General features: G+C 44.6%; 1 protein-coding gene across 3 annotated transcripts in view; it reads right to left on the reverse strand.

The window, feature by feature from the left end:
• LOC147430755 (GPCR-type G protein COLD1-like) overlaps positions 1–26,621 on the reverse strand; it is a 103,107-nt gene that overhangs the window by 24,120 nt on the left and 52,366 nt on the right. For all 3 annotated transcript variants that reach the window (XM_086493320.1, XM_086493319.1, XM_086493321.1), the window contains one exon: positions 22,540–22,660. In XM_086493320.1, the coding sequence (XP_086349446.1) occupies positions 22,540–22,660 (121 nt within the window). The remainder of the gene's footprint in view (positions 1–22,539; positions 22,661–26,621) is intronic.

Consider the following 26,621-nt stretch of genomic DNA (forward strand, 5'->3'; position numbering starts at 1 on the left):
CACTGACGGAAATGGCACGATGTATGGTCAAAAGTCAAGCTTTGCCGCATTCTTTTTGGCTTGAGGCCATCATGTGTGCCACTTATGTACTTAACAGGTGTCCTACGAAAGCTTTGCAGTCTATTACTCCATATGAAGCATGGCATGATAGAAAACTTCTATTGAGCACATGCGTGTTTTTGGCTGTTTGGCATATGCTTTGGTGCCACAAGTGCACGCAGAAAATTGGATGATAAGGCTGTCAAATGTATTTTTGTTGGTTATAGTGCTGAAAGCAAAGGTTACAGGTTGTATCATCCGCAAACAAAACGTATTCTGGTTTCTCAGGGATGTAGTGTTTGTGGAAGATTCTGTTCAGCCCTTGCTGTCATGTACTAGAGACAGGTAATGTAAGCTCACAGGACATTTATGACACTTTGTTGCCTCTTTTCAGTGGTGGAAATACGAATGTAAGTTCCAATGAGGCAAATGTACAGCCTATGGGGGTTTCTGAAAATGTTTTAGATCAGCCTATTACTGATGCAGATGTACATGATGTACTTGATGAGGAAAGGGCTGAAAATGAGCAGGCTAGAGGTATGCCAAAATGGCTGGTGCACACTTTGCGTGACAGTAAATTGGATGCACCTTTGTCTAGTCGTACTCGTTCAGGCTCTCGCCATGCATCTTATGCATCAGATTGTTATGCTTTGGCTGTGTCTAGTTTACATGATGTTGAGGAGCCTCTGTCTTTTGATGAAGCACAAAATTCAAAAAATTGGATGGCTGCCATGCAATCAGAATATGATGCACTTATAGAAAATGACACATGGACTTTATGTGATTTGCCTCCTGGCAAAAAGGCCATTGGTACGAAGTGGGTTTACAAGTTGAAACGCAAGCCGGATGGTGAGATCGATCGCCATAAGGCTCGACTTGTTGCAAAGGGTTATGCACAGCAAAAAGGCATAGATTATGAAGAGACTTTTGCTCCCACTTGTCGTATGACTACTGTGCGTTTTCTATGTGCATTGGCAGCTCATTTTGGTTGGGATGTACATCAATCAGACATTGTTACTGCTTTCTTGAATGGTGACATATTTGAGGAAGTTTATGTAACGCAGCCTCGCGGTTTTGTCATAAAAGGACAAGAGGACAAAGTGTGCAAATGTAAGAAGGCTTTGTATGGGTTGAAGCAATCTCCTCGTGCTTGGTATGAGAAAGCTGACACTCATTTGGTCAAACAAGGCTTTCGTAACAGTCCAACAGAAAGCACATTGTATGTAAAGCGTGAGGGTGATGTACTTCTCATTGTGGTTCTTTATGTTGATGATTTGCTGATCACTGGACCAAATGAGAGACATATTGCTGAATTTAAGGCTGATTTGAATGCTACTTTCAAGATGAAAGATTTGGGGTGTTGCATCATTACTTGGGTATACAGTTTAAGCAGTGTGATGGTGGTATTGCCTTGTGTCAGAAAAGTTACATAGAGACATTGCTATGTAAGTTTGGACTTGAGGATTGCAAACCTATTGCCACTCCCATGGAAACAGGTTTGAAGTTGAGTCTACATGATGCTGGCGATCCTGCTGATGTCACTCTTTACCAAACTGCTGTTGGCTGCCTCATTTATGTATGCAACACGAGGCCAGATATTCAGTTTGCAGTCTCACAGGTCAGCAGATTTATGCATAGCCCAGGGTCTAAGCATTGGCAGGCTGTCAAGAGGATTTTCCGCTACCTTAGTGGCACTTTACATCTTGGCTTGTTTTATCCCAAGGGGGGATCATTGCCGCCAGACTTACATGCTTTTTCGGACTCAGATTGGGCTGGTTGTTTTGACACGCGAGTGTCCACAAGTGGTTTTTGTTTCATGCTTGGCAGTTCATGTATATCATGGTTGAGCAAGAAGCAACCTACTGTGGCCACTTCGAGTTGTGAGGCTGAGTACAGGGCAGTCTTCACAGCTACGGTTGAGTGTGTATGGCTCAGACGCCTTATGGCTGATTTGGGTGTTGGACAGGACACTGCCAACACTATCTACACTGACAGTCAGAGCGCATTGGCAGTTGCGAGGAACCCAGTTTTTCATGCTCGCACAAAGCACATTGAGGTGCATTACCACTATGTCAGGGAGAGGCTCTCAGCAGGAGAGATCAGCTTGGCTTATGTGCCAACACATGACAACCTTGCAAATCTTTTCGCAAAGGCATTGTCTCGTGAGAAGCTTGAAGCTTTCCCCAAAGCTTTGGGCTTACTCCCCTTTGTGGACTGATCCTATCCTCAGGGCATGGCACTTCCCTTTACTCATGTGCCAGCTCTCGTTCACCGCATCACTCCAGGGGGGATTTGTTACCATATACATGTGGTAGTGATGTGTGTGAACACACTAGGACCGCCGAGGCATTTTTTCCCTCTTTAGGAGGTTTTTTTTTCCCCGTGCATTGTATATACGCCCATCACTCTAGGGCTATCTATCTTTCCAAAGCACACTAAGTAACACACTCTCTATTGTGTGCCTTGAGCTTCCTTCGTCTTCTCCAAGCTGTGTGTGTTTCTCTGCAACCCTAATTCCAACATACACACACACACACACACACACACACATATGTGTGTGCGTGCGTGCGCACATATCGGTTGGCTCAATTTATGCTTCGTTGCAGCCCGATGCATAGATTGTGTCTCATGGAAATCAGTGGTGGTCACTCTCTAAGTCTCAGTTATGGTGGCAAAGAACATTGTCTCGCATTTGGAAGAATCATCTTCCTCTCAAAGAGCACATTTTCTTATGGAGATGTATGGTGGGGGCTCTACCTGTCGGTACTATGTTGCATGAGCGACGCATCGCCTCCTCTCGATGTGTTTGATGTCGTGCGGCTAATGAGATGGTGACACATCTGCCTTGGGATTGCAACTGCTCCAGGATTTTCATCAAGCAAGTGTCCTCTGCACTGCGTTTTCGGTGTCCATATGGCATCTTACACAAAAGGTTCTATTTTGGAGCATTCCAACAACCACAGGCTTTGTTTAAGGTTTTTCTTCACTTGGGTCAAATTTTGGGTTATGTGAAGCATATGGCATCAATGTAACTCCCAGATGTTTGCTTCAAGTTCTCGCTTGGACAAGCACTTCACTTTGCCCATGATGCAGGAGGCATCTCTCTCGAAGCTTATAGGATTTACTTTGATTGTTTCTAGTTTTCAGAGCATCACGATGCTTCGTCTCTTGTACCTCTTATTTGTAGTGGGTTTTCCTCGATTTGAGGTTTCCCACTTGTAAATTCAATCAAGATTTACCACAAAAAAAGTGTGTGTGTGTTTGTACACACACATATGTCACTTTCCTTTGGGGCTTACTGTTCTGAGAATGGATACTTGTTGATATTTAACACTACATGGATGGTAGGTATAAGGTAAAAAGGTTTTAAGCACGACATGGATAATAACTAATAGGTTCATTGACACCTGTAATACGTATTCAAGGCTAACGGATCTGTTGTCTTCTTTATGTGGATGCAGGTGAGGACTCTATCTTTACTTGTGATCTTTTTGGCTTTGTTCATGTCCATCACTATCGAACCTGGCCTCTTTCACTTCAGAATAAGTTGTTCTTGACTATCTTATATACAAAACACTAGAATGATACCTCATTCTCATTATGATATACAAAAATGAATCAAAGACTGAGTTGTTTTTGTGTCCTTTGTCTTTGAACCGTTATGTTCTTTTGTGTATAAGTATAAATCTAAAAACAGCAACACACGTCCTAAACACAAGGTTCTCCTAGAAAGCTGGGAAACCAAGACACTGGCCTTCGAAATTTTTGTCCATACGCTTTGATGGACCTACTATCTATAATTCCTTGTTAAGTTGACAGGTGTTGGGTGGTCTTTCCTTGTCTATAGATCGGATTCCTGCTCACAGCTATTTAGTCTTTGACTCTGCTGGTTTTATGTTGCAGGTTAATCCAAAATTACTTACCTTTGTGTAATTATTTCGATTCTTATGATTTCAGGAATATTTTACCTATAAACGAACTACTCTTGGATGGACGGTCCGTTTGAGCTAACAAAGCCTTAAAACCCTCAATCTGTCTCTTGTCTCTTTCTTGTGTTGTGTGCATTTGTCTCTCTTGTTTATTTGAGCAACTTGTCACAAGTGTCGAATCGTGAAATAAGCACTGCTAAGTTGTATGCGGCTCTTACAATAATCTTGCGGAGTAGCTCTACCGCCAAAATTAGGTGCTAAAGAGTCACGGGTATCTTTATCTTGCATATGCTGAGAAATCTGCTACAAGGTAGATAAAAGATCCACACAAGTGATAGCATGAGTGAAGGAAATAGGTGATTGATAGAGAGAATTAAATTGAGAAGGAAATTAAGCCAACAATCTAGTAGCCATATCCGTAGAAGTGATCACCTTACACACACGCAAGCTCATCTCTAAGTTGTTGCATACAAGCAATCAAGGCTTGAAGGGAAGAGAACTGAGACAATTGAAGGTTCAATAGAATCTTCTCCAAAGCAAGGATTGTAACAGACTTGGACACTCCAAGTCAAGAATCTACCGCGACAGCACCAAATAACCACTTCAAAACAGTTCACAATACACACTGGCCCGGCGGAGTTCCGTGCCTAGAGATATTGGCCCCAAAGACTGCCACCCCTTTCGGTATTTCTTTATGTATTAATAATCAATGTTCAAAGTACAAGAGAGCGGTTAGGGTTTCACTCTCAGACTCTACGTCCAGATGCTCTCAGAGTGTATGCCCAAACCGCTTATTTAAAGTTTACAAGGGTTGCCAAAAGCAGAGCCCCAAAAGCTGAAAATCAAAAGCAAAGTGTTCTCTCTCTATCTCACACAAGCTCCCTTGAGCTTTTAATAAAATAAAGCAATAGTGCTCTCTCTCTCTCTCTATCTATCTCCCATGCGTAGGAAAATAAAAGCTGGAAATCTGCCTAAATCAGCGCCGCAAAATCTGGGGCTGCCGTATGGTGCCACGTCAGCATGCCAGCGCTTTTCCGGGAATCTCCCCTGCTGCCCTAGGGTAAGGGTTAGGGTTCGGGTTTCTGGTTACTTTTAGGGTTTGCAGGTTTTAGGGTTAGGGTTTCCAGAAATTAGGGTTTCAACAGTTACGGTTTCTGGCAAAAATTAGGGTTAGGGTTTTTGCTCTCGGATAGCCATGTCATCACTTTGTGACATACCCCCCTCTTGAAAGCATTGTAATCGCCCTCGATTACGCCTGCAAACAAACAGAGGCCATAAACCGTCTTAGCAGACACTGACTGTTGCTACCTACGTACTAGGAACACACATCTAGCACATGTACCAATCGACAGTCACATCACACGACATCACAAAACATCACATGACATTGAACATTCATTCGGATTTTAGACCATGATTTATCGGCAATGTAGCTAGAAATCGCATCTAGATCCAGTCGAGACCTCAATCGATGCCCGATTGACTAACCTCTATTGCAACCATGTCTACTCGAGATGAATCAGACCAAAATGCTTCATTCATTTCGTCTATCAGTTCCTGCACTTAAACAAGTCAATTTCATATTTTCCAGAATTCCATTTCATAAAGTCATCCAGCAGATACTGTCAGCTCTCAGTATCCCTGAAGCTCAAAGAGACATTAGTGACTCTAGTCTTCAAAAATCGAGGCATCTGTTGACAAAGGAGTGGAGTAACTCCCCTCTTGTGCATCCCACTGCACCAAATCTCCGGCCAAGCTGAATTCTGGGTTTCATTTGGAATAGACTATGCTAAATCAAAAGCTTCAAGGTAAAGATTCACATTCCGAGGAATATCTGCTAGGTCTTCCTCCTCCATTCGCTTCGCATCCATTGCAAAGTAGGTCTTGAATTTAACCAAGAACCGTCAACTCGCTTTACCTTCTTTCTTTCTTTCTGTGCCAATTTCTGTTCTGGAACGAGTATCTGCTTGGTTTCGTCCAATTCGGGTTGCACATCTAGCTTCCCATCATCGGGCTCATCGCCTTCAAAAGGCTTTAAGAGACTCACATAAAAAACATTGCGAATCCTCCAAGTATTCTGGCAGCTTCAGTCCAAAGGAGATATCATTTATCTTTACGGAAAATCTGGAAAGGTCCAAACTATCTCATGCTAAGCTTTCAAAGAAGCAGCTCCTTTCCCCTTTTTTTTTCTTTCTCGAGAGTGCCTTCCCATAATGTAAGAGCACCCAATCATTCTCCTTCAATTTCAAACCGCGACAATTGCGATCTGCTGCCTTTTTCTGTCTTTTCCCAAAATTTCTGCAAAGCCTTCCGGACCAAGTGCCTCGTGAACTGGTCGGCTCCAAAGAAAAACATTATCTCTCGTGCTAAGGAAGGGTGAAACCTTCGTAGCAAATTCAAGAATCTCAGATGGCACCTTCCCTATCAAAGAGTTGAACGTGTTTCTGTAGGCATATTCCACCAAGGTAAAAGCCTCTCCCAAGTAGTCTTCTGATCCAACAAAGAAGACTTCAACAAATCGAATCTCTGATTGCCCGTTAGTCTGCAGGTGGAACGATGACGAGAACTGCAACCGCATGCCTATGTTCTCCCAAATAGCCGTCCGAAACAAACTTGTGAACCTGGGGTGCCTGTCGGAGACAATCGTCTCAGGCATGCCATGTAACCTGAAGACCTGGGCAATAAACAGTCGTGCCCACGCTATGTTCTCGGGAGATGAAATCCATTGCAATACTTTCTCAGGGGCGGATGAGTATGAGTAAAAGGCTGTAACAATCCCTGTGCTTTATGCCTGTCAAAACTTGACCTTCTGGCATACCAAGCAACTGCGCACAAACTCTTCCACGTCCTTCTTGAGTCTCGGCCAAAAGAAGTATTTCTCTACCCCTTTCAAGGTGGTAGCAATGCCGCTGTGACCCGTAAAAGACGGACAGTGGCATTCAGTCATAACCTTTCCCCTCAACGGCTATGTAACGCACAACATGGTTTTCCGTATCAAGTAGCCATCCCGAATGGAATAGTCCGCAACCATCTCCCCTTTCTGTATTCAACGGAATACATCCGCAAAATCTGTATCTGTGGCGTACTGACCGACTAATACCTCGAAGTTTCTATGATGTATCGCGGAAATAGCCAGAACCAATGGTTTTTGGGACAAAGTATTCGCCACAAATTCTTATGTCCCTACACATGGACAATCCGGAAGTAAACTGTGAAAAGATGTTTGCCCACCGCATCTGCTTTTCGGATAGCTGCTTCCATGACAAGAAGTAGCATAAACTCCCATCATCTGTGAAAAAACGTAAAATCGACTCCGAGTAGGTAATGTCACCACTGAATAAGAGCATGGATAGCCGCCAAAAGCTCTTTCTCACATATCTATACTGTCAATTCCAGCCTTGAAAACAATCGGCTCTCATAGGCAATGACATTGGCCTTCTTGCATTGAGACCGAATCCAGACTACGACCACAAGTATCACAATATACTTCAAACGACTTCTGCGAATCCGGCAAAGGCAAAAACTTTTCCTGTAGTCAAATTCTTTTTCAATTCCTGAAAGGCAGTCACTTCTGTGGGTCCCACGAGAAAGGGACTCCTTTCTGTGTCAAGGTATCCAAAGGGGAAGCAACCTCTGCAAACTTTCAAATGAACCGCCTGTAGTACGAACATAATTCCAAGAAGCGTCTAACTTCATGGACATTCTTCAAATCGGGCCAATCACGGATAGTTTCTATCTTGGCTGGATCCATTTGCACTCTTGCTGCTGAGACAATGTGTCCCAGCTTCGCATTAATCACTAACTTGTGATCTGGTAATGCCTGACAGACCTGAAGCCATTCTTGAAGAAAACAACGATATCGTCAAAGAGAGTGCCAACAAATAGCCTGTACTCTCGAAAAATCCTGCCCATCATCCGGTTAAATATCGTAGGAGCATTGGTTAAGCCAAAAGGCATCACCAAAAACTCAAATAACCCAAAAGTCATCCGAAAGGCTGTCTTGTAGACGTCTCCAAGCGCGATTTGGATCTGATGATATCCACTCTTCAAATCAATCATGCTAAAGCACGAGGATCCATGTAATCTGTCGAGTATATCATCGATCAGAAATCTGTTCTTGATGGTGATTTTGTTGAGAGCTCTATAATCAATGCACATTCTCCAAGATCTTTCTTTCTTCAAAACGAACCACACTGGAGAGCAATATGGTGAAGTACTAGGCTGGACAAGACCCTTTTCCAAGAGGTCTTTCACTTGGTTCATAATCTCTTTTTTCTGGGCTCGGCTCACACAGTAAGGTGGCCGATTCGGTGGTGTGCTTCGACGAATCAGATCAATGATATGATCTTCATGACGAGCGGGTGGTAACTCGCCTGGCAGGCCCTCAGAAAAGCAATTGGCACGAGTGTGGAGAAAATCTTGGCGTTCTTTTGTTCAGGTCAAAACATATTCGACCTTCATCCATCGTTCAGTTCTCTCCCAAAAAAAAATGAGTAAAGAAGCTGAAGTTCGTCAAGTACAATCTTTGAGCCCTTCATTTGTCAAAGTCGCTTTCTCGGAACCACGGCGTTGTTCTTGTGGTACCAAGGGATTTCGAGTAGAACGTCACAACCTTCCAAGGAAATTACGTAGAACTCCTCGTGCCCTAAACACCCTTGTCATTACAAACGAAGTTTGCCAATGCTCGGTGTAATGGCAACATCCCGTCCGGGTGCCACTCGAACTACCTCCGGCTATGGCCTCAGCCTGTCGGGCGTAATTCCAAATCGAGCCGCCAATTCACAAGAAGTTGGCCTTGGCTCCTTCAAAAGAGCTTCCTGATCTTTCCTTTTGCCCTAAAAACGGCAAAGTTGTACTTTCATTTACTTAATTCGAAAATGCATTGTGGGTAATCTCATTCTAGGAATCAACCATGGCTTGTGTAATGATAAAGCACCAGATACAATAAAATCTACCATTGAGTAAAATCTGCCAATGGTAGAAGAAATAGGAGTCACTTGTCTAGAAGAGGTACTCAAAGAAGCAATAAGCACCAGAGGCACACAAGAAGGTGAAAGAACAGAGGGAAAGAGGGAGATCTTGCAGGGAATTGACAAGCAAAAGACTCAACGACAATGACAAGGCCTCTAAGGGGAGGCAGAAGGAACAAAGGTACGCCGGAATGTTAAAGTCGTGCCCAGGGGCCTAAATGACTTTAACTGAGCCTAGCCACTTCTTTACTAGTCAGATTCCAGTACCGATCGGCCCAACCATCTCGTGTCTACCTGGCCTTTACTGCTACGGGTGAAACTCTCGGCCAACAGCCGTTTCACACTAGCCATGCCATGTCCGAGCATTTGTGATTTTAACAAGGGGGTCCCAAAATTAAATAAAAATCAAGGGAAAGAAACCAGCAAATATATATAGCGGTTGTCACAGTCTCATGACATACACCTGTAAGGTGCAGCGGAAGTGAATGTTGCACTTTGCTCAAGATGACTGCTCCAAACTGTGCTCAAGGGTTCCTTCTAATTACGGAAGGGACAGCCTTCCGTTCCTTTAGTGAGAGAGTGCAAATGTTCTCAAACAAAGTGGTAAACACTGTGAATGAAGGTGCTGAGACTGAGAGATAGAGAGAGAAGAATACGACACCAGAATGTTGTCAAATCCTCCTCCAAAGGCCCCACTCTCTATGGCGAGAGCGGTCTACTATTGATTGCACAAATCTCTACAATGCAATGGACTTGTCGATGATGTCGACAACGATGAGGACGGCGACGAGATGGGCTGAAAACTGAAAACGCTAAGGGCTGAAATCTGCAAATCTTGTCTCTATTGAATTCTGACTCTATGTCAGTAACGACAGCGATGACGATGATGTGACGACGACACGCTGAAAACGCAGATGCTGAAATCTGAGAATAGCGGGCTGAATCTGCAAACGTTGGCTGATCTGACCGTACGGCGAGGATCTGCTGCAGGAAGGTGAGATCTGCGAGGTTTGGAGCTACTGCTGCGGAGTCTAAATGCTGAAAACTGAAAATGCTAATGCATGTGGTGGTTCTGTCGCCGGGAATCTGCAAACGTTGATGTAAATCTGCAATGCAAAAACGCCAGGCTGATGGTTTTACTTTTGTAAACGCTGGGCTTGCTGCTGCAGGCAGAAACGTTGGCTATCTGCTGTAGAAAACGCTAGCTCTTTGCTGTAGAAAACGCTAGGTGATCATGTTGGCTGAAAAACGCTAGGTTGCTCCGCCGGTCTTGCTGAGAATGTGCACTGCAAGTTGTGTATCTGCTGCCTCTTCTACCAGAAAGTGCTAGCGCTAGCTTTCTTATATATTTCCTTGGCCAATTTGCCCTACCCAGTTTCCCAACAAAGTCACTTAATAATAATAAGTGGAAAATGGCTAAAACAGGGAAAATGGGTTCTATGCACTGTAAAATGCTCCTGATGGGTACTGATTGAAATCTGATGATCATCCTATGTGCAGCGAGAGGAAATGCAACTATTGTAAGTATCAGGACATGCACAGTCTACGAACAGACTCACAAAGGTGTCAAAACACCTCCTAAGCTAATTGAACCCTTGTCATGAAGTAGCTTGTCCACATGCACATAGGGTTAGATGTGCACGTGACACCCCCTCCTTTTTAAAGTGAGGTACTATTACCAAACTGTATGGCGTCGAGGGAGATCACCAATAGCGTCTGGATGAATCCTGGGAAGGACTCTTCGCCGGCCCACTCTGATGTATGGGTCGTGCGATACTTGAACTTCATAAAGGTCTACAACGCTTGCTTCTTTGGGCCGCGCCGAAAGCAAAACAAAGTCATCTGTGGCTGCTTCAATGGTCCAGCGGCGTCTATGGACGTAGGTCCACCTTCATTAAGAATCTCCGAGTAGGAAAATTCCTGAAACCACTTTCAATACAAAAACATAAACATACCCATTCCATGTAGAGTGAATGGAAAAAGACTATTCTTTTGAAAAACTGTGCATGCAATACAGATGAACAAAGTGACGGAGTGGCACACCGTTCATCAAACAAACGCAAAAAATGGGGTCGAATCTTGACTTTCTGATCTAAATCAATCAACTGTGGCAAATCACCATGGAGAAAGAAGAGACTGAGAGAGTCTCCTTCTCCTGATTCTTTTCAATCTTCGCTTGCACATTAGAAATGAGAGATGAAGAATGAATAACTTCCTCCCCATGAATGACAATGGGAGAGTCACTTTTGGCATTGAAAGTGATAGTATTGGATGCCCAATCAATGAGAGGGTTATGCTCACGAAACCATCGAATGCCTAAAAGCATATCACATCCTGAAAAATAAGATACTACAAATTTTCTACGGAAGGACGCTGGTTGAACAGTGAACAACACATCAAGGCATTCTCATGTAATGAGAGAGTCCACACCTCGAAAGGAGATGTCTTGCTAACCTCCAAGCGGGCTCTTGTACAAGAGTCACTAATCACATCATGCATACTGCCTAGATCAAACAATATGACAAAACGCTGACCCTTCACATGACCATAACACTTAATGAGAGACTCATCAATGGGAAGATCACAAGAAACTTGGGTCACACTCGTGTTCTCATTTACGGCATTGACAAAGGATGTGGATTCTATGGGTTTTTTAGATTCATTGGATTCAATCTTAGGACACCTTCTTTTTATGTGACAATGATAACATCGACCTCCCTTAGAATAAATGCTTTGTTCTCTGATGTTATGTATCCTCCTAAAATTCCTTGTGCTGCTTTTTCATCTGGGGTGAGCTTAGGTTTAGCAATTGTGTTAGCTTTACCCTTAAATTCGTTGTAAGAGTTCTTTTTTGAGAGACTAGATGAAGATTGGTTAGAAGAGTTACCATTCTTACCGTTCTGAGGGTTCTGAGAAGTCTAAGTGATACTTTGAGAAGTCTTGTTTTCTTTAGGCTTTCCCTTATTGTGCTTCATCTCCTGTGCGAGAGCAATTGCTACCACCTTGTTGAGATTTACGGGGCCGAGGACTTCGACATCAAACCTGATATAGTCATCCAACCCGTAAATGAAAGCCTCCTTGCGCTCATCATCCGACTTGCGTAATTGGGTGCCGAGCTACAAAACACGATTAGAGAAAGACATAACTAGCAAACCATTTTGCTTGAGACTACGCCAATCGTCTTTCAACCGTGCTAGGTACTGAGGTGGCATAAACCGCGCCTTGAGCTTGTCTTGGAAGTCGGCCCAATTGAAGGAAAGGGACGTGTCTTCGTCAACTGCCTCTAGGTGCATGGCTACTTGTGTCTCTTGCCATGTGTGGTACCAATTAATGGCATCATCGGCAAGGTACATAGCTGCCGTCAAAACCTTGTTATTCCCTATCTTCTTAGTTGTCGCAAAATAAGCATTAAATTGATGTAGCCAAGAATGAATAACACTAGCATCCATCTTACCGTCATACTTATTGAACATGATCTTCTCTACGACGGGGTTGTTGAAGTTCGAGTCTCTGCTACTTAATGAACTACCAACTTCTTTGATCGGCTCGGATTTCGAGGTGAGTACCTGTAGGACCAACTCTTACATGCATTGATCTCTTTGCGGCTCACGCTCTAACTCTAAGGCCACTTGTCTGTCTTCGGCCGCCAAGCGCTCACACTCCAAGGCTAACCGTCTTTCTTCACGCTCACGATCCAATTCTACCTTTCTTTCTTTGCGCTCGTGATCCAATTCTGCCTTTCTTTCTTCGGCCACCAAGCACGCTCACACTCTAAGGCTGTCGTTCTTTCTTCACGCTTGCGATCCAAGGCGGCGCGTTGCGCTTGTTGTCGTATCATCATATCCATCATCGTCTTGACCAAAGCCTCCATAGGATTTGGTGCAATCCTTGGCGTAGATGGAAAAGGGGGAGGGTCGGAAAAACCTCCTGGTAGGAAAAATTCTTCTTCGCCGCCTCCATGCGAAGTGTTCATTCCACTTTGAGTGATGACCATACACTGAAGTCTTGAGTTCTTAAGTTCACGAGGAACTTTTTTCTTGTGGTTCTTAGGTTCTTGAGTTCTTGAGGGTCTTGAGTTCTTGAGGTTCTTTCTTTAGCTTGCAATTTGTGTTAGAGAAGGATCTTCTCTTACCCGAGCTTTTCTCTTTCCCGTGGGCGCACCCCTTGGCGGCCTTGCGCTCACACCAAGGTTGCTTTTTCCCACCTCACGTCAATTGGCCGGCCGCTAAGTGCACAGTCTGCTCTCAATGAGTAAAAAGAGAAACAAGGAGAGGTTGGACAAACCCTTCTTTCTTTGGTTTCCTGTCACTCTTCAAAAACACGATACGCCCAAGTGGACTTGGGTACGTGCGATCGCAAGAAGCAAAAAAAAAATATTGTGGTTCTTTCCTTGAGTGATATAGAAAACTGCCAAAGCTCTGATACCAATGTAAGGTGCAGCGGAAGTGAATGTTGGACTTTGCTCAAGATGAGTGCTCCGAACTGTGCTCAAGGGTTCTTTTTACTTACGGAAGGGAGAGCCTTCCGTTCCTTTAGTGAGAGTGCAAATGTTCACAAACAAAGTGGTAAACACTGTGAATGAAGGTGCTGAGACTGAGAGAGAGATAGAGAGAGAGAGAGAGAGAGAGAAGAATACGACACCAGAATGTTTTCAAACCCTCCTCCAAAGGCCCCACTCTCTGTGGCAAGAGCGGTCTACTATTGATTGCACAAATCTCTACAATGCAATGGACTTGCCCACGATGTCGACGACGATCAGGACGACGACGAGACGGGCTGAAAATTGAAAACGCTAAGGGCTCGAATCTGCAAATCTTATATCTGCTGAATTCTGACTTATGTTGGTAACGACCGCGATGGCGACGATGCGACGACGCCGCGTTGAAAACGCATATGCTGAAATCTACGAATAGCGGGCTGAATCTGCAAACGTTGGCTAATCTAACCATGCGGGGAGGATTTGTTGCGGGAAGGTGAGATCTGCAAGGTTTGGGGCTGCTGCTGTGGAGTCTAAGTGCTGAAAACTGAAAATGCTAATGCATGTAGTGGTTCAATCGCCGGGAATCTACAAACGCTGATGTAAATCTGCAATGCAAAAACGCCAAGCTGATGGTTTACTATTGGAAACGCTAGGCTTGCTGCTGCAGAAACGTTGGCTATCTGCTGTAGAAAACGCTGGCTCTCTGCTGTAGAAAACGCTAGGTGATCTTGTTGGCTGAAAAACGCTAGGTTGTTCCGCCAGTCTTGCTCGCCGGTCTTGCTAAGAAGGTGCACTGCAAGTTGTGTATTTGTTGCCTCTTCTACCAGAAAGTGCTAGCGCTAGCTTTCTTATATATTTCCTTAGCCAAATTGCCCTACCCAGTTTCCCAACAAAGTCACTTAATAATAATAAGTGAAAAATGGCTAAAATAGGAAAATGGGTTCTATGCACTGTAAAATGCTCCTGATGGGTACTAACTGTAATCTGATGATCATGCTTGTGTGCAACCAGATGAAATGCAACTACTCTAAGTGTCTGGACATCCACGGTCTGCGAACAGACTCATAAAGGTGCCAGAACACTTCCTAAGCTAACTGAACCCTTGCCATGAAGTAGCTTGTCCACATGCACATAGGGTTAGATGTGCACGTGACAACACCCCTCTTAAAATCGTACACGTCCTCGATTGCATGCCATATTTACATGCCATAGATGATTTAGGGTGGTAAGCACCCTATTATCATGGCATGTATCCACAAGAAAGAATGTCAAACATGTGTACAAATGACTTCATGAAACCTTCATACTTTTGTCAAGCAATGTACACTTCTATTGCATTGAGTCCTTAGGTACATGTGAAGTGCTAGCTCTATCATCACCAGTCTTTTGAGCACGTGTCAAGCCCTTTGACCTTTGCCTTACTAAAGTGAGCTAAGTTGGAGAATACGTGGGTTGTAAACCAAAAGCTTCAAGGTAAAAATGCAATACATTTGGTGACTCTATCAGTTCACTCTCTTTCATCGACTTTACATCCATAGGTAAATAGCTTTTGAACTTCACCAAGTAACGTCTTGCAAATTTTCCCTTAACTTTTCTTTATTTTTGCCTGTCCTCTAGAAGATTCGGCTGAGTTTTTAGCCTTCTATGCATTTCCTGACCCCTAGGAAGCTTCAGGAGTCTCTTTTGCAAAGGACCTCTTTGCTGAAATTTTTTTGGACTGGCCCCTTTCACGTTGCCCTGGAATCCACTGTCCTCTCCCTTCAACAAGGTATAGCCAGTATTTGCAACTTCCATAAGATGAGTAAAGGTGGCCACTTTATTCTTTATGCAGTAATTCCTGAGCACTTTTGTAACAAATTTGGACACCTTAAGTCTAGATTCTATCGTGACACGAGAGAGAGAATCACTTAAAATACTTCACAACTTTAAAATCACAGTTCAATTTGATCAATACGGCCCGGCGTAGTTCCGTGCCCAAAGGTATTGGCCCCAAAACCTGGCGCCCCTTTCGGTATTTCTTTGTATTAATCTTTGAGCAAAGTACAACTCCCGAAGGGTCCTCTACTCTCAGATTTCGCGTCCAAATGGCCTGAAAAGTGAGGCCCTTAGGGTTCTTTTATTCTTACAAAGGGTTGCCAAAAGCAGAGCCCCAAAAGCAGTTAAACTCAAAAGCAGACTGTCCCAAAAGCAACTAATTCTCAAAAATTGGCAAAGAACAGCCAACGCAAATTACGAAAATCCGTACAGTCGTCCCACGTCAGCACTGTCAATGCAAATTGCAAAAAGCCGTACAATCTGCCATGTCAGTGTCCGTACAGAACTGCCATGTCATCTACCTGCACGAATCATGAGGTCCGTACTGTTGTTCGCGTGTGTCCGGGAAAAACTGCCACATCATCAATTTGTGACACACCCCCCTGTTGAAAGAATCGATTACGCTTGCAAAACAGACAGAGGCCATAAACCAGTTCAATAGACACTGACCGACGCACTAGACACGACACCTCTAGTACTTATACAAAGACGACAGGCACATCACTGCACAGGACATCACATGACAATCAATCACGGAAACATTCATTCCAAATCTCAGACTATGACTGCCAGCAACGTATTTAGTAACCACATCTAGATCCATTCCAGACCTCATTGATGTCAAATTGACTAATCCCATATTGCGTCATGTCTATAGAGATTTTCGACTCAAGCACTGTCAGGTGCAAGAATCATTCGCCTCAAGCACTGTCGTGTGCGAGAAATCTTTTCTAGGGATCCCAATCCATCACTAAGTTCATACTGAACAAAATGGCCCAGTCATTCATTCTATCAATCGGGATTCATAATTTATTATCAGTTTCATTCAAGAGTTGTCACTACTCCAAAATCATGGTCTCATTCTTAATTCTGCTCCTTGTCCATAATTAACAAATTCTTCCATGTTAATTCTTCCATAAAACATTCGTTTTATTCAAAATTCCAAAAAGTCTTATTTCATATTCATAAAGCAATGTAATGCTAGTTCATCCATCATTTTCTATCTAAAATTTGTTCTGGAACGAGTATCGCCTCGTCCTGTTGCCCTTTCAATCTGCCAGTCATCCTGATTCTTGTGCTTTTCTGGGGCACCGTGTAGTGATATGTCCTTGTTCTCCACATTCAAAACACTTTCCTGCTTTGAAATAATCATCTCTCTAGTCTTTTGTCAGTGAAGGTCGTCTATCTCTTCGTCAATCTCTAGCTTTTCCCTCTTCCCGTCTCCTAATTTAGCCTCATTGTACATATGCTGTTTTTTCATTGGGAGAGTCTCCCCTTATGATTGATGTAGACCTCTCTAGTAGAGGTGGTTGTAGCCCTATCGGCAGTTTCATTAACTAATAGAGGGATCATTTCTCGAGAAAAAAAATGAGGTTTCGATGAAACTGCAATTACCTAACTCATGGTCAATACACAACGTTTTCCATGTTTCTTGGTTGAAAGTGTTTCAAGGAACACCGAAGAAGAAGAGCCGAAGATCATCGATGAAGCTTAAGTCATGGAGCCGGAGCAAGTGTTGTTGCATCGGTTTCGCCATGACTCAAAGAAGCAAGTCAGACAGTACTTTTTGAAGTTCAAGGATCGAGGAACCCACGAGGCAGTGTGGGTCGATGAAGAGTTTTCAAAGATTACCCAGAGTTGTTGGTGGACTACAAGGAAACCATGCAGCTTGGTACCAGTACCTCACTTTAAAAAGGAGGGGATGTTACGTGCACATCTAACCCTATGTGCATGTGGACAAGCTACTTCAGGTCCAGGGTTCAGGTCAGCTCAAGAAGTGTTCTAGCACCTTTGTGAGCCCGTGCGCAGGCCGTGCATGTCCAAGCATTTAGAGTAGTTACCTATCCTTGGTTGCACACTACATGATCATCAGCATGACAGTCAATACCCATCATGAGCATTTTACAGTGCACAGAATCCATTTTCCCTATTTTATCCATTTTTCACTTATTATTAATAAGTGACTTTGTTGGGAAACTGGGCAGGGCAAATTTGCTAAGTTCTATAAAAGAAACCTAGCGATAGCACTATCTAGCAGAAGAGGCGGCAGAAGTTCCCACAACTTGCAGTGCACCTTCTCAGCAAGACGGGCAAGATACCCTAGCGTTTTCAGCCAACAAGACCCTATGGCGTTTTTCATCAGTAGAATCAGCCTCGTGTTTGCTTAGCAGATTCAGCCTAGCGTTTTTCATCTCAACAGTTTCAGCCTAGCGTTTTCAGCAGCACCAGACCAGCCCTGGCGTTAGCAAATTCTAGATTCAGCCTGGCGTTTTTGCAGATTGCTCTAGCGTTATGCAGATTCTCGACGTCAAATCAGCCCTACCATCAGCATTTTCAGTTTTCAGCACTTAAACACAGCAGATCCTGCCCCTAGCCCCGCAGATCTCACCTACCCGCAGCAGATCCTCGCCGCACGATCTGATCAGCCAGTGTTTTCAGTTTCAGCCCGTTGTCTGTAGATTTCACCATCTGCGTTTTCAATTTCAGCCCGCTGTCTGCAGATTTCAGCATCTGCATTTTCAGCGCATCGTCGTCGCGTCGTCGCCATCACCGTCTTTGTCGACACAGTGTCAGAATTCAGCAGATAGCAGATTTGCAGATTTCAGCCCTAGCGTTTTTCAGATTTCAGCCCGCCCTCGTCGTCGTCATCATTGTTGTCGACATCGTCGGCAAGTCCATTGCATCTAGACCTTTGTACCAGATTTGTGCAATCAATAACATAGACCTCTCTCGCCATAGAGAGGGGCGGCCTTGGAGGAGGGTTTATGATCATTTGCACTCTCACTAAAGGAACGAAAGGCTCTCCCTTCCGTAAGTAAAAGGAACCCTTGAACACAGTTCGGAGCACTCATCTTGAGCAAAGTTCAACATTCACTTCCACTGCACCTTACATTGGTATCAAAGCTTTGGCAGTGTTTTGTATCACTCAAGGAAAGAACCACAAGAATTTTTTTTGTTGGTTGCGATCGCACGTAACCCCAAGTCCACTTGGGCGTGTCGATTCCTAATCGTGTTTTTGAAGAGTGACAAGTAACCCAAGAAAGAAGGGCTTCTCCAACCGCCCCTTGTTCCTCTTTTCACTCATTGAGAGCCGACCGTGTACTTAGCGACCGGCCATTCAACGTGAGGTGGGAAAAAGCAACTTTGGTGTGAGCGCAAGGCTGCCAAGGGGTGCGCTCGCAAGGAAGAGTCGAGCTCGGGTAAGAGAAAAGCCTTCTCAAACACAGATTGTAAGCTAAAGAACTCAAGAACCCCAAGAACCCAAGAACCTCAAGAACACAAGTTCCTCGTGAACTTCAGTACCCAAGATCTCAGTGTATGGTCATCACCCAAAGCGGAATGGATACTTTGCGTGAAGGTGATGAGCATGGAAATGGCGAAGAAGAATTTTCTCCACCAAGAGGTTTTTCCGACCTTCCCCCTTCCCCATCTACGCCACGAGTTGCACCAAATCCTATGGAGGCTTTGGTCAAGACGATGATGGACATGATGCTACAACCGTTGTGCCACCTTGGATCGCGAGCGTGATCAAGCGCGCCTGGCGGCCAAGGAAAGAAAGGCAGAATTGGATCGCGAGCGAGAAGGACGGTTAGCCTTGGAGCATGAGCGCGAGCAAGCGTGCTTGGTGGTCGAAGACAAAAGGGTAGCCTTGGAGGGTGATCGTGAGCAAGCGCGCTTGGCGGCCGAAGAAAGACAAGCAGCCTTGGAGTTAGAGCGTTAGGCGCAGAGAGATCAACGCATGCAAGAGTTGGTCCTACAGGTACTCACCTCGAAGCCCGAGCCGATCAAAGATGTTGGTAGTTCATCAAGTAGCGAGCGCATCCTCGTCTAGTTGCCTAGAGTCATAAACCCTTCCTTGTGGAGCATTCAAATCAGCAAAAGGCACAGACAGTGGTAGCCGCGAACTCTCGCCAACCTCAAACACTGGAGGAACTTCTTGTCTATCCTGTGAAGAGGAACCCTCTTCCCTGGTGTCATTTATCCTGTCAGCCATAGTGTAATTCCGATTTCCTATGCTTTGTGTCTTCGCCGCAAACCAACCAAGGCTCACTCTTTAAGCAAAAAGTGATTATGTCCCAGCAACGAAATCATGAAACCGGCCCATAGGGCGGTACCCGATCTTTACTTTGTTTAAGTTTACGACACAAAGGAGCTTCACAAAGAAACCTTTGACAGGAATTAACACTTCAAGCAAAGCATGGCTTGGCAGCTAGAGCGCTCCCAAGCAGACAATGACACCCTGTTGGCCCCAAAGACTGGCGCCCCTTTCGGTATTTCTGTATTCTTATTACATTTGAGAAAAACCTGTAAACTTCTACTAGCTGTCCCACTTTTATCGGGCTGAAATCCCCTACTCTAACCCGATTTTGGCAATATAACCACAGTAGAAATCTCCATGTACAAAATCCCAAGTAAACAGTGACTTTCCATGCACTTTAGAGCACTTTACAAAACCTGGCAAGAAATTACAGCACAATGAAATCTCTGTTTTTGGCCTCCAATTTGTGCCAAAATGCATGTTCGGTGATTCCCTACCTTCCCCGAAGCTCCTGGGACCTGTAGGCATCAAAACTAGCCAAAACCCTAAACCTGCAAAAAATACAGCAAGCTGTAATTCTCTGTTTTGTGCTCCAATTTTTGTGTGTCAATCACCCCTGTGGGTAGCCCTCGAGCTCTCGCACCTGTAAGGTCCCTTGTCTTTTGAATTAGACGAGATTCCTCGCGAGAAATCTCTCTAAATTGTCTTGTACAAGCACCCATGGCTTTCCCGAGACTCCCCTGGCGTTACCTTGCAGTTTAGGTGCGAAACCCTAAACCTGCAAAAAAACACAGCATTTCCTCTTTCACATCATTTTGAGCGGAGCAAACACGTCTACGCGTGTCTCAGAGGCTCCCGCACGCAATGGGATAGTTCCCTTGTGGATTGGACGAGTTTTCACGCGAAAAAACTCTCTGTTTTTCATTTCTTCGCTATGAAACTATGCGTACCCGTAGGGGATTAGCAATTACCTAATCCGGTTCCTATAGAGAAGGCTCTTGGCTCTTGCCTTGGCGAACGCGCATAAAACCTCCTAAATTGTACATGGTCATCTGAGAAGCCCAACTAGTGGGGCATTACCATATGTGCAAAAGGGAGAGAGAGATGCACGAGAGAAAATCATCGCGCTACATAAGTCAAGGGAGAAGACAAGCTTTCCATTAAAGTTGTGAGCACATGCACCCACTACCACACACACACTATGTAGCACTTATGTTCAGAAATCAGTCCCACCCTCACTTTTGGCGGCGAATGAGGCTTTTGGAAGGTGTGCGTTGGCCTGCATGCACCTCTCCTACTACCATGTGTCCAGTTTTCTCCTTTTGGTTTAATTCCTAGTACCCACCAACTTATAAAGTCCTGCCGAAGGGCCTAAATGACTTTAATTGAGCCTAGCTACTTCTTTACTAGTCAGATTCCAGTGCGAATCTACCCAACCATCTTGTGGCTGCCTCGCCTTGACTCCTACGGTGAAACTCTCGTCCAATGGCCATTTCACATTGGCCATGCAATGTCCGCGCATTTGTGATTTTAAGAAGGGGGTCCCAAAAATTAAATAAAAATAAAGGGAAAGAAACCAGCGAATATATATAGTGGTTGTCACAATCTCGTGACAAGAGCGCTCAATGCTAGCTGCAAAAGAAAAAGCATTGAAGCAGAGCGATGAGTAGGGAAGGGTGGCACTAGGAGTGAGGGTAGAGAGAGAGAGAGAGAGAGAGAGAGACGCCGCAAACACAACCTCTGGTTCCACAAAACGCAAGGGAGTAGACAACACTAACAAGGCAAAGAGTGTTCTCATGATGGAACTTGTCTCGAAGATCCTCCCACCGAGGGCAATAGAAAACCTCAACAGATAGTATACTCTGATACCATGTCAAACTTACACCACTCTGCTGCTTCACACAGGTCTAGGGCACTTCCTTGTACAGCTAGTGTCTCCGGACTGGCCACCCATAGTCTAGGTTGTACCTTGTCCGATCGCCCGTGTTTGGGGCTGGCCGCCCACTTGAGCTGGGCGCCCACCGTGGGCACTCCTATATATGGAGTCAGGGGGGTACCCATTTCACATAGTCTGACATTACATTGTACAGGTCTTCTGCTCTGGTAGTCAGGGGGGCTGATCGCCCGCTCTTCCCCATCTGCAATGTTTGTGTTCTATTGTCTCTCTCTCGTCTCCTCTATCACGCTTCCGCACACGCGCACTCTCACAGTCGAAGTGTGCAACAGAAGAGAGAGAACAATGGCACACAAGAGAACACAAGAGAGACAAATGGTGAAGCCCGCAACTCAGTAACTCCGGACGACGATATAATACAATGGATAACCAAATGAATGGACCGTGGTAGCACATATAAAGTGTGCTAGAGGTAGGTATGGTAAAATCTCTAAAAATACCCAACGACCAAAAATCCATAAATAAGGAAAAAAGAGAAAATCGTCAAAAAGCCTGGTGCGAACCCTATATGTGACAAGAATCCCTACCAAGAGGGTGAAAGGGTTGGCCAATTCACAACCAAGGGCCTGTGCACAATTGACAGCCCATAAGCAAGAGTAAAAGCATCTAGAAGGTGAACAAAAAGCTCTAACAAAGATGACTATGGGCTGAAAACCAGCAAAAACAGAAAGCTTTTTTTTTGTAAGAAATGACCAGAACTCTCTTGATGTACATTGTTCTCTTGCATGCAACTCCATATCCTTCCCAATCAATAACATCTATGGGGACTGAAAACAGAAAATTGCAATCATCTATTGCAGTAGGATAGTGTTAGAGAAGTTGAAGCTGTTGTTCTCTACTTGAAGGTATTCATCAGAGAACACTACTCTTTGTGCGTGAGACTACATAAGTGTATCTCCTTTTCGCAATGCTTTTGCTGCACATTTTAACTTCACTTCCTTGCATCGATGCTGGCACATTGAAACGTCAGAAAGATCACAAGTGCTATCTTTGTCCCATGAAGTTATGCATACAAGAAAACAGCTGTAGTCATTTTGAGCAGACACAGTTAAGCTACCTACACAAAAGCTCCCAAAAAACAAGGAAAACTTTACCTGATAAACAAGGATAAGTAACTATATGGAAGGTTTACTGCTCCAAATCCAGAAAGTATAGCCATGACTGTCACGCCAATAACTCCAACTCTACTGAGCAACTGTGGCATTGTGAAGAAACCTGGAAAAACATCCAATATTGCTAGAGATGTGATTTTACCAGAAAATAATTTGTTTTCATCAAAATTTCGATCGAGCGTTATCCAAGCAAAATTTGTCCATTCAAATTTTCCATCAAGCGAGATCCAAGCAAAGACATGTGACAGTCAAATGGTAAAAGTCTGTTGATAAACCAAATAAATTTGAACGAGTAAAGAAATTTACACACATGTACATGATTTTATGTTGTGCATCACCCTGAAGAACAGTTCTCAATCAGCATACCAATTCAATACCTCACAAACAGTAAGGCTTTAGCCCAAATTTGCCATTTACGCCTCGACCATGCATTGTGCAGCAGCCTTGATTGATAGAGGATCCTTCCCCCCCCCCCCCCCCCCCCCCCCCCCCCCCCCCGCCCCCTCCCAAAAAAAAAAACAGCATAATGTAAGCACTACCAAAGTTCAGAGCTTTCACAGGATTTCTCCAGCCTTTCCAATAGGATTGCGCCACGTAGATGAACCCCAAGCTGAACTCTTGTTCACTTATCTTTCTCCATGCCAGCAGTCCAATAAGATAGTCATACCAGAGTTGGAACTCATTGACGCAATTGCTTAACATGCAAAGTGAAAAAATGGAGTGTAGGATTTTGGTAGACAAGAGAGTAGAGGAACTAAGGAGTGTAGGATTTTGGTAGACAAGAGAGTTAGAGGAACTTCGCAATTAAGAGCTAGTAGACAAGAGAGTAGAGGAACTAGGTAGATGAGAGCTCAGAGTTAGAGGAACTAGCTTCTTTACCATTAGGAAGCAAAGTACTATATGATCACGATGTCCATCTACAAGAATCGATTATCACAAACAAAAACACCGCTTTCTGCTTGGTTGCGTAGCTACTTGGTTCTTTTACTACATAAAAATGTCCCTTAACCCTTATGGAAATTATTGAGAGAGAGAGAGAGAGAGAGAGAAGAAGAAGAAGAGTGTTTTAACATCGGCGCGCGGGGGGGGGGGGGGGGGGGGGGGGGGGAGAGGAGAGAGAGAGAGAGAGATAGATAGAGAGAGAGAGAGAGTCACAAACTGCTAACGTGTCAAGCCACTGAAGAACGGAGTCAACCTGCAGATCCCGGCCAAGGGGCTTAAACCCTAGAAGCAGCAGAAGAAGCAACAACAAAATAAGTAGCAAAAGAAGCAACAGCAGAAGAAGTCTTAGCAACTTATGGGACCCCCGTTTGATAGGGCCCAGGTGACCCAAAGACAATTGAAGTAAAGCAAGAACCGAGGACAGGCACACAAATTCTTGCCTTAAAAAAAACGATGGCGTGGCAGCTGTACAGACGCCCACGATTTGCACTAAGACGTGGCAGCTTGTATGGACCTCCGAGAATTGCGCATGCTAACATGGCAATTGTACGGATTTTCGAATTTGGCACTGGCAGCTTTTGGGGAGTCCAATGCCGAACTTGAATGTTTTTCATGTAAACTGCTTTTGGGCCTAGCGCCTTTAAATAAGGGCCATGGGCTCTCACTCAAGCAGTCTACCCGTGGGAGATGCACAGCACAGCCATGGAAGTTGTACTGAGTTCAAGCAATATAAAGAAATCCCGAAAGGGGCGCCAACGTTTGGGGCCAGTGCTCTTTTGGGGTGGAACTCTACCACTCCCCGTCTTGTGTGTCGTGTATCTCTTTCAATTCGATGTTATTTGAAGTGCTTAAAGTTGTTCAGTCTATTCTTTTCCGTTGGCAGTAGTGCCCGTTCCCGTTTTATATATATATATATATTATATATATATATATATATATATATATATATATATATATATATATATATATTATATATATATAGAGAGAGAGAGAGAGAGAGAGAGAGAGAGAGAGAGAGAGTGTGTCACGATTCAGACTTGCTACACTCTTCTTGATTCATTACAGATACAGATGCGAAGTGTGACCAACCCGAGAAGACTCCTGTTCTAGAACGGTCACAACCCTTCGCCCAAAAGTCATACCTCTTCACCAACAGCCACACCCCTTCGACGACCAATCATGTCACTTTGACCAATGGTTGCGTCTCTTCATCGAATGGATGTGTCCATTCGCCTAGATGTGTCCATTCGCCTAGGCCCTAAAGACATGTCTATTCGCCTAAAGGATGTGTCTCTTCGTGGAGGGTCATACCTTTTCATATGTACCTATTCATCTCCTATATAAGGAACCCTTGTATCACACTTTCAATCAATCAAACATAGAGTCTTTTGAGTCTTGTTCCTGATTTCATTTCGAGTTTCTTAAGTCTTAATCATGAGTTAAGTACTTAATTAAGGATTAGCACCTAGAATCCTTACAATGGTGTCAGAGCAAATTTTTTCACGGGACCCGAAGGTTGTGAGCCTCGCCGCTACCCTCTCCCCCCCTTCTGGGAGTTGCATGGAAGCAGAAGAAAGATGGACAATACACAACCCAGCATGAGATAACCTTCTCTTCTAAATAAATAAAGTCAAGCAGAAGACAGAAGACGGAGATGGGTGCTGCAATCCTGGAGTATGCCTCTCCAGCAGGTGGTGCCTCTTTGCGTGGATGAGTTGCGTCTTTTCCCATGAAGAGTCGCCCCCCCCCCCCTTTTGCGCATCCGACGCTAGCATGTGCATCTGCATCACACGCGCTGCAGCCCACGCTGGCAACGTTCGGCACTTTTCCCTACACAGTGTATCGTTTTTCATTTACGAGTGCTGGAGTATTTTGTTAAGTGGCCACCCATTAAAATTTTAATGGGATTAGCCGGCTGCCCAAAAAGTGCAAGTGGGCACTCTCTTGGTACCAAACATTAAAAAATACTCCACGCCAGCCATAGAAATGAAGAAATCGAACCAGTGTGCGAATTTGGTGCCGCAGCCTCTTCTACCAAATTCTAGCGCTGCACAGTCTGGCCATCACCTGGTGCGCGCGCGGGATTTTTCGTCATCATGGCCGACGATGCCTTCGATGTTCCAATCCCCTTTCTCTCGTACATAGACGAGGTTCCCGAAGACATCTTGCCGGAAAATCCTCCTCCTGCTCACGAAGTGATCGTTATACCAGATACCCGGGAACCGAAACCCACACACGAACCGGAAGTGATTGTCATTCCGGATTCCCTGTCTCCAGAACCCGCACCTATTCCAGAAGAGATACCGGTTCCCGAACCCGTTCCGACGCCCGAACCTGCTCTTGTTCCTGCACTAGAGCCAACAGTTTGCCGCAGAATTATCTGGTATATGTAACCCATCGCCACGCCTCTCGATTACAGGTCTGGGTGGTGTAGCACATAATTGTTATGTGCGAACCTCTTCATTTGCCACATTTCGAGCACATTCTGGGACAGTACCCTCACTTGGCCTATTCTCTGACGGAGTGTCGAGTGGATACAGTGAACGAAATCATCTCACAGCGGCCTCTAGTTTGGGTTCACAGCGAGTTGCAGCTTCCGGACTATACACCTTTGACCCCCGACGACAACCTCCTATCAACGAGGTGGAAGATATCAAGGATTCGGACCTTGGGGCAGATTTCTTGGAGGAGTTCGAGGCAGCATCAGCAACAGCTTCACCTTTTTACGGCAACCACACCTCTCCAACCTCTCCGAGATATTCCCTCTGAGCTGTCAGAATGTCAGAGATAGGCAATGCTCTTGTTCCACCCGATGATCCGATAGCCATCCTCAGAGAGCAGATGTTCGTCCTCCAGGAGACACTTTCCACCTGTCTTGCATCGATGGCAGCCCGTTTGGATGTCTTACAAGCATTTTCTTCTTCGAGGACGCAGCCAACTACACATTCAGTTTCCTCTGTAGCAGAGTCAGTTCCTGAGCAAATCGAACCTCCAGAACCAGAGGTAGACAATCCAGAATTAAAGTACCTTTTTAAAATAATAAACATAGCATAGAAAAAGAAAAATGATGCAAAGTTGTCCGAGCCATACAACGGTTGCTACGATAAGCGCGTGCTGGACCA

The sequence above is a fragment of the Adiantum capillus-veneris genome, chromosome 21, assembly GCF_014529385.1.
Source record: "Adiantum capillus-veneris isolate H3 chromosome 21, ASM1452938v2, whole genome shotgun sequence".
NCBI lineage: Eukaryota > Viridiplantae > Streptophyta > Polypodiopsida > Polypodiales > Pteridaceae > Adiantum > Adiantum capillus-veneris.